Here is a 9504-nt window from a genome sequence, read left to right on the forward strand (position 1 = left end):
TTTTTTTACAGCAGCAGAGCCGCCGGACAATAGGAAACTATTGGGCGGAGCTAGCTGTCACTGCTAGCTCTGCACAATCGTTTTCTATTAACTTTTTTCTACTTTTTTCACTCTTTTTCTGTTCTGCTCGGTGCCTCTGAGGGACCAAGCAGAACAGCCGAGCCAAATGCCGCTCGGCGGCATTCGGCTATTCTCTCACTGCTGTTCGGGATCTTTCAGAATAGCCTGAACAGCAGTGTGAAGCCTGCCGGAGGTTCGGCTCAGCCGATCCAGATGTTGGATCGGCTGAGTCGAACTCCTTCTGCACTTCAGGTCAGCCGAACATGCTAAGCATGTTCGGCTGATCCGAAGCCACACGAAGCAAGCCGATGTACGGCTGATTTCAGCCGATGTACGGCTGAAATCAGCCGTACCAGCCTGAAGTGAATAGCCGAACAGTGTTCGGCTCACTTCACTTCTGATCGGTCATTCACTCTGCTGCCCTCGGCAGCTTTGTGAATAGACCCCTATGACTTCTAAATTTGGCCTGGCCATTTAAGCTTTAATGGCCTCTGGCCTCTGACCTCAAAACGGTTAGAGGTCCTGACAGACAGCTAGTAAAAGAGTCAACCCAGTAGTATCAACCCAAAACTAATATTTCACTTTTGGCTCAACCTGTTATTTTTGTGTCATTAACATTTTTTAGAAATCATAATGAGTTTTAACTTCTCCAAATATATAGAGCAGTATTGAATTAAAGAGCTCTTGAGGAAGAAGCATATAATCATGATTTACTTTTAGGTTGACCCTACTCCATACCATGAGGCTTGTGTTAGAGACACATGTGGCTGTGACACTGGAGGAGACTGTGAATGCTATTGTACAGCTGTCTCAGCTTATGCCACGGCTTGTAGTGATGCTGGAATCTGCGTTTCTTGGAGAACCCCAGAAATATGCCGTAAGTTAAACTAAGCCTTTATTCATGTAAGCATTAAAAAAACCCTCACGTTACTCTGCACGCTAGTTAGAATATATTGAAGCCAAAGAAAGTCGGGCAACTAGTATACTCAGAAAAAGATCAGCAATGGCAGCTGGCTTATTTTCCTCATGGCAGGTTTTCTGTAAGGGTTACTGCACAGTTTTGTTTTGTTTTTAAGTCACAATTAGAAGACTTGGTCAATTGTTATTACATTAAGATACACATAATGGCCCGTACTGCAACAGAGTGAAAGCAAAGGTCACGTAAGAAAGACATTGGAAATAGCAAATTTTATTATAATAAATTATAACGGTTAGATTTAATTTTGAGAAAATTTGAGAACATTAATATCTATTTAGGGATCTTGATAAAGGCTTTCAATGTTTTCTACACCAACTGGATTTTCTAATTGAAGGTGACTTCCTTACAGAATATTTTAAAAAACACCATTTAATGCAGCTGTTTAAAAGATTTAAATATATTTTTACAAATAACTAGTATATGAACCTGAATCAGCCTTGATATCAGCCTCCCATCAGTGCTCAGTCTGGCAGAGGGAGGGACAGCACTAAGAGCCAATAAGTTCTGCTGCATGCACATGTGCTGATAGGGAATATACTGACAGGAGGAAAAGGCAGAGCGAGCAGAGTTAATGACCTATCAGCGTGTTGCTTTTTTATTGATTATTGAGTCTGACAGAGAGAAGACACCACTGTACTCCTTAACGCTAAAAAACAGGGTGTCACCCTCCTGGCTGTGCTATCCGGTGGATAAATCACAAAATTACAAGTCTTTGTCAGATATCTATAATTTTATTCGTATCTCTAGCTATGTTCTGTGATTACTACAACCCTGAAGGAGAGTGTGAGTGGCACTACAAACCATGTGGAGCTCCCTGCTTGAAGACCTGCAGGAACCCCCGTGGCCAGTGTATGAACCAGCTACCTGGATTAGAGGGTTAGTGAAATCCATTAAATTACTTTCTATATTACAAAAAAAATGTTTTGCTGTCCTGGCAACTTCTTTACCGAACTACTAAAATACACTTTTTAAAAACTGTACATGTTTAAGGGACTGTCAATCACTTTGTATGCTGCATTTCTCTTTCTATAAGCAGGAGATTTACTTTCAATATTGCAATCTCAAATAATCACATACACACACACTGTATTCATTTTTCAGAATTTTAAAATAAGCATATCTAGCATGGCAATTGAGAAGTCCTCCTGATGGGCACAGCATGTTTTGCAGACCTAGGGGCTCAAGTGCAGAAATTGCATCCAAGAGATATGAAATCTAGAGCTACTGGGAAAATGGACCTCTCGATATATATAAGAGGTCACTTACAAACCAGGGATACCTAGTATTCCTTTAAATTATATTTCAGTTTAAAATTTATTTTCAAAATACCGTTTCTACTGTTATATTTCTGTGCAATAATAGTAAAAATGACATCTCCGGTTATATAAGCAAGCTTTCTCAATCTCTAGCTGTGTAGTTGAGAATAAGGATTTTTATTTACTGTAAATGTCTGTGGATTTAACTGAAGCTTTTTGTGTGTTATAAATTCTATGCCAGGATGTTATCCAAAATGTCCCAAAGCGCGACCTTTCTTTGATGAGGATATCATAAAGTGTGTAGCCCAAGCAGACTGTGGCTGTTATGGTGACGACAGTAAACGTTACAATGTTGGGGAAATGGTGCCAACCTACAAGAACTGTCAAAGCTGGTAGCTGTCTTTCTAATTTTTATTCAGAAGTTGTAAAGTTTTGAATATTTATTTATGAAGTACAAATCCTTCTAAACTTACAAATGTATCATTTATTTTTCAGTATTTGCACCAAGAAAGGTCTTCGTTGCCAGATGGATCTCAGAGGTGGGTCCTATCCTGCATTTTTTTTTTTGTAATATTATTTCATGGTAAACACGACTTTGGCTCTACTGAGCAAGTATCTGCTATACTCCCATTTAAAATAAACTTTTTTGTTTTGTTATTAAAGAGACCCTGTAACCACCTAATAAACTGCAAGTAAAGGCACAGAAAAATCAAGTATTTGTTTAACTGTAGCATTTTCCTTGCTGTATATATTTTTTTATTTTATTCACTTGCAAAGTTTCTTTGAACTTGCTATGGAATATGAGTACTCCAGGTAGAGTCAATTACCCAGGACAGCGCCTCTGTTCTTGCACATCATAACCCTCTCCTCTTCTGGAAGTGTCTAATTACGGTATGTGCTGGTCAAACTCCTCCACCCTCACCTCCTTAATAACCTTTTATGTAGCTACCAGGGAGGAGCGAAAGACAATACAATAGAGTGTCACTTGAGTGACAGCTTTGAGTCTGTTGGGGCTGCTGACATCACATCAAATATGGTGGCACCCAGCAGCAGTCTCAGGCCTTTTGGATGTCCACACAAGGGAGGCTTTTACGGATAAATAACATGCATGAAATACATCAAATGTACATATAATCCTTTGGAAAGATGGCTGTTGAAAGGTCTGGTAACAGGGTCTTTTTAATCACATAAAGGTTGATTCCACTCAGAAGGAAACATCATTGTAAGTTAGTGTAACATCTACAGTGTTTGTTTAGTATGCTTTCTTGCGCATACAGGTCAAAGCATTACAATTGCTTTACTTCCCCCATCCAAAGCAGCATATGCTTACCTTTGTTTCACACCCCTTCTGCTGCATTCAGTTTCAGAAGTCAAAGGAAATGCCCAGTACTTCTAGAGAGGATCACGAGATTCTCCCATGTGACAGCACTGGGCCAGCCAGTCCTGTGTAAGCTACAATGACTTATAGTCTAACCAGGGCTTTGCTTTCACTTCCAGTGACTGAAAAGAGTGACATGAAAGCTAAATAAAGGAGACTAGAGGATACTGGGGAGGGCTCTTTTAATGTGAACGTGTTCCTTTGCCATGCTTGATCAAAATACAAATTCACTTTAAATTATAAATATACAAAGAAAAATTATGTGGCCATCAGGGACTATATTATGTTTTCTCTTTAGTAATATATGAATTTACTGAAGAATATTAGCTTTATTCTCAGTAGCATATGTAGGCAACAGAAGAATGGTACTGAGAAATGTAATTCAATCATTCCCCTAAGCATCCAAATTTCTAAACATAATAGAAATGTAACAAATTACGGAGCTCTTCTCTGATTTTTGACCACCTGTGTGTAGGTAAAAATTCATCAACAATAGTAAGGTTTACTCATTTGGAGCAATTTGTTGTACCTTTGTATGTGTGTGACAGCGTAATAACTCTTAATCATGCTCTTTAACTCACAGCATGCTATTGTTACTATGGTAATATGAAGTTCAACTATGGTGACATCATCTATAATACCACTGATGGAATTGGGGGATGCATAACAGCCATATGTTCATCAAATGGAACCATTCATAGAAGTGTCTATCCATGCTTACCAACTACTAAGGCACCCACCAGTACCTTCCATTTTGATACAACTACTGTGCATGCAGAAAATACATCTACTCCAGGTAGGAACTAACAAACATCATATTTACTGTTCATCTCAGATGTTTATACTAAGGTGTTTAAATTACAACAGTTTCTAGCTGTTGAATTTTCTAGTACAGGTTTTAAAATAAAACTGAGGTGTGCTTGCTATGGGATGTGCTGACACTTTTTCAAACACTAGTAGCACACACAGACAGTAGTAGGAGGCAGATGCCCACTGGTTTACAGCTATACTGTAGGGGGCGAGCAATGGACTGCACTATGTTGATCAGTGTTGTTCTCCCCTGAGGTAAGAACCTGTCTGCTCTGTTCATCTGCTTACCCTTCTGCTGCAGCCTGCAAGTTTACAGATCACTCTGCAGTGTTCAGACAATTCTATACTGTGTCTCTGTATGAAGTCAGATATCTTGGTAGAGGCAGGGCTCTTGCTTCCTTATGTCAGATCCTCCAGCAAGATCAACAGTGAGCAGCACAGTAGCGACATCACTAAATCCCATTCCAAATCATGTGAGACTATCTGTCAGAGGCAGAAGTGCCTCAACCCCACACTTCAGATATACATCTATAAGGCTGTAAACACATGAGTGCATAGGCAACCTTGCATAATTGGAAGGGACCTGCTATTTTTTGAGGAATTCCCCAAAAAAGGTAAATTTTTCAGGGTACTGCTTAGGTACATTTAACATTTCTAAATTGTTGCTATAACATAGCAAATTGTCAGTTTTATTTAGTTCAGTTCTACTTTTAAACACAGTAAAAATATGTTAACTTGCATGTTAGCATCCCTTTCATTTGCAGAAACAGAGAGAGAATTATGATAGCTTTAATTTTCAATCTAGACCAGTTTTTTTTTTCTTCAAACAAGCTTAACTAATGACAAACACATTGAACTATAAATTTTGCTTTGCAGACACACAGTTGTTTTTATCTTGCTGTGTAATTAGTATTGTTTTCCCCCTTGCAGGGCAAGCTTCATCAACCTCTGTGTCTTGCCTTGAAGAAGTATGTAAATGGTCAATGTGGTATGATGTCACTTGTCCAAAGTATGGTGAAAATGAAGGTGACTTTGAAACCTTTGAGAATATAAGAAACAAGGGCCACACCATATGCAAAATACCATCCCAGGTGGAATGTCGAGCGCAAAAGTTTCCGAAGATCCCAATTGCTGACTTGGGTCAGATCATTCATTGCAATACATCTGTGGGTCTTGTGTGTCATAATCGGGACCAATTCTCCCAGCTCTGCTTTAATTATGAGATGCGAGTTTTATGCTGTAGCTATGTGCCCTGTGGAGAATCAATTACTTCCCCTACTTCTGACACTATAGTTTCTACACCATTCATGACAATAACATCCAAATCTGCAGTGGCCTCAACTGTCCAACCAGAGGACACTGTTAGCACAGAACTGAGTCAGTCAACGCAAAGTTCTTCATCAATAAAAGCAACAGCTGTGTCTACCGCTAAGATATTAAGCCCAACAAGTAAAAAACCACACCACTCCACCCAAGAAACTATTTTTACCACTCCTTGCAGTAAACAGCGATGCTCTTGGACACCTTGGTATGATGTGCATTTTCCCAGTATTGTTAATTCTGATGGAGACTTTGAGACCCTGGAGAATATCAGAGCTGCTGGTAACAATATATGTCAAAAGCCAGAAGATATTGAATGCAGAGCCGAGAGATTCCCAGAAGAAAACATTACAGATATTGGCCAGCTAGTTACCTGCAACATCACTCATGGTCTCATTTGCAATAACAAAGATCAAGCTTGGAGTTTTCCGATTTGCTACAATTACAAAGTAAAGATCCTTTGTTGTTCCATGGAGGATTGTGAATTATCTACTACGTATGTCCATTCTACAATCAAGGATCACACAACAGAACATTTAAAAGAAACTAGTGTAGTGATTTCAACTGGCTCAAAATTTACTGAAAACGCCTTAACATCCAGTACAGTTAGAGCAACAAGCAGTCCATCAACATTTCACACAGATCATACTGGTCAAGTAACTGGAACACTGTTCCAAACAATTTCTACTTCTTCAAAGAGCCCTAAAACAACACCTGGAGAAATAACTGCAGGTTTCTCTGTTTCCAAAATGAGAACTACTTTACCTAGCCTGTCTACATCAAAAACAACTATGACACATATTCCTACAGTACAGACTTCTGCGCTGATAAAAACAACTGGCAGAGCCTTTGAGAGCTTGGTCACATCCAAATATGTGTCTGGAACCACATCAACCTCCCAAAACCATGAAACAACTTTGTCATTTTCAACAACACCAATGACACATGCCCCAATAACAGAAATAGAGCACGTGTCTACTGAAAAAAGTACAAACTCTTTTCATTCAACATCCCAAGAAGGAGATCATGCAAACATTACTGTTCCTCAGACAAGCAAAGTTACAACAAGCAGAGCAATAACAAATTCAGAAATAAGCTGTGTACCTGTATGCCAGTGGTCACAGTGGTTTGATGTTAGCTTTCCTAACCTGGACACAAACGGAGACTTTGAAACCTATGAGGAAATAAAGAAGTCAGGATTTCAAATCTGTCAAGAGCCTTCTGATATTCAATGCAGATCTGCAGATCTTCCAGGCTTTTCACTCGAGGAATTACAGCAGAATGTGCAATGCAATCTTAGCTATGGTCTTGTTTGCCAAAATGAAGATCAAACTGGACCATTTCCATATTGTTACAACTATGAAATTCGTGTCTTATGCTGTTCCGGCTGTGCATCTACAAAGGTTTTACCTACATTTACAGATCATCAAACCTCTAAAATTCCACAGGAAGACCATAAAACAACTCAAAAAACAACTTCATCACAAGTACATTCAAGTACAGAAACTGGAAAATTAACAACTTTTGAAGAGATACATACATATGCACCCCTATCAACTAAAACGACAAAAGTTTTAACAGCACCAATGGAAATGACAACCACCAAACCCACAATGAGCACAATTTTGGAAGTATTATCTAAGTCTGCAACAAGTAAGGAAACAGGTTCTATGGCTACTGAAGTGTTTACAACATTACCTACCAAAACCTTAGCTGAATTGTCTTCCCAAGAGCCTTCCAAATTGACAACTGCAGTTAAAACTGAAAATTGGGAGACCACATCCCATAAAACAGTTCCCATAAAAACAACTAAACCAACTACCATATATGGTGAGGTGACAACTAAAGCTACATCTCCTAAAGTAAGCACTGCATCCGACATACTAACCACTGAATATAAACATGAAGAATCCACCTCTCATAGAACAAGTTCCATCAAAACAACTAAAATCTCTACATTATCCAGTAAATTGACATCTGCCTACAAATCTACATCCAGCAAGTCTACAACAAAGAAAGCAGCATCTCCTAATATAAGCACTGTATCTCAAAAAACTACAGAATCTGAACATAAGAAGTCTACGACTCACGGTCTGATTTCCATCAAAACCACTAAACTATCTACAGAATCTGGTGAAGTGACATCTGTCCACAAGTCTACATCAAGAAAGCCTATTACAACTAAAGCAACATCTCAAAAAGTAAGCACTGCATCCCGCGCATCAACCACAAAATCTGAACATGAAATATCCACCTCCCATGGACCAGTTTCTATTAAAACCACTAAAACATCTACAGAATCTGGTGAAGTGACATATATTCCCAAATCCACATCAAGTAAGCCGATAACTACTAAAGAAACATCTCAAAAAGTAAGCACTGTATCCCGCAAATCAACCACAGAATCTGAACATGAAAAATCCACTTCTCATGGACCAGTTTCTAGTAAAACCACTAAAACATATACAGAATCTGGTGAAATGACATCTGTTCACAAGTTCACATCAAGAAAGCCTATTACAACTAAAGCAACATCTCAAAAACTAAGCACTGTATCCCGCAAATCAACCACAGAATCTGAACATGAAAAATCCACTTCTAATGGACCAGTTTCTGGTAAAATCACTAAAACATCTACAGAATCTGGTGAAGTGACATATATTCCCAAATCTACATCAAGTAAGCCTATAACTACTAAAGCAACATCTCAAAAAGTAAGCACTGTATCCCGCAAATCAACCACAGAATCTGAACATGAAAAATCCACTTCTCATGGACCAGTTTCTGGTAAAACCACTAAAATATCTACAGAATCTGGTGAAGTGACATCTGTTCACAAGTCTACACCAAGAAAGCCCATTACAACTAAAGCAACATCTCAAAAAGTAAGCACTGTATCCCGCAAATCAACCACAGAATCTGAACATGTAAAATCCACTTCTCATGGACCAGTTTCTGGTAAAACCACTAAATCATCTATGGAATCTGGTGAAGTGACATCTATTCACAAGTCTACACCAAGAAAGCCTATTACAACTAAAGCAGCATCTCAAAAAGTAAGCACTGTATCCCGCAAATCAACCACAGAATCTGAACATGAAAAATCCACTTCTAATGGACCAGTTTCTGGTAAAATCACTAAAACATCTACAGAATCTGGTGAAGTGACATCTGTTCACAAGTCTACATCAAGAAAGCCTATTACAACTAAAGTAACATCTGAAAAAGTAAGCACTGTATCCCATGAATTAACCACAGAAGCTGAATATGAAAAATCTACCTCCCATGGACCAGTTTCTGTTAAAACCACTGAAACATCTACAGAATCTGGTGACGTGACATCTTTTCACAAGTCTACATCAAGAAAGCCTATTACAACTAAAGCAACATCTCAAAAAGTAAGCACTGTATCCCGCAAATCAACCACAGAATCTGAACATGAAACATCCACTTCTCATGGACCAGTTTCTATTAAAACCACTAAAACATCTACAGAATCTGGTGAAGTGACATCTGTTCACAAGTCTACACCAAGAAAGCCTATTACAACAAAATCAACATCTCAAAAAGTAAGCACTGTATCCCGCAAATCAACCACAGAATCTGAACATGAAAAATCCACTTCTCATGGACCAGTTTCTGGTAAAACCACTAAAACATCTACAGAATCTGGTGAAGTGACATCTGTTCACAAGTCTACA

General features: G+C 38.7%; 1 protein-coding gene across 1 annotated transcript in view; it reads left to right on the forward strand.

Annotated features, from left to right (window-relative positions):
- Positions 1–9504, forward strand: part of LOC108790984 (mucin-5AC-like) — a 57588-nt gene that overhangs the window by 29187 nt on the left and 18897 nt on the right. The window contains exons 24-29 of the mRNA XM_018561343.1: positions 781–937; positions 1787–1915; positions 2537–2687; positions 2791–2834; positions 4257–4469; positions 5414–9497. Of these exons, the coding sequence (XP_018416845.1) occupies positions 781–937; positions 1787–1915; positions 2537–2687; positions 2791–2834; positions 4257–4469; positions 5414–9497 (4778 nt within the window). The remainder of the gene's footprint in view (positions 1–780; positions 938–1786; positions 1916–2536; positions 2688–2790; positions 2835–4256; positions 4470–5413; positions 9498–9504) is intronic.

Source organism: Nanorana parkeri, unplaced genomic scaffold (assembly GCF_000935625.1).
Source record: "Nanorana parkeri isolate BGI_ZX_2015 unplaced genomic scaffold, ASM93562v1 scaffold518, whole genome shotgun sequence".
Taxonomy (NCBI): Eukaryota; Metazoa; Chordata; class Amphibia; order Anura; family Dicroglossidae; genus Nanorana; species Nanorana parkeri.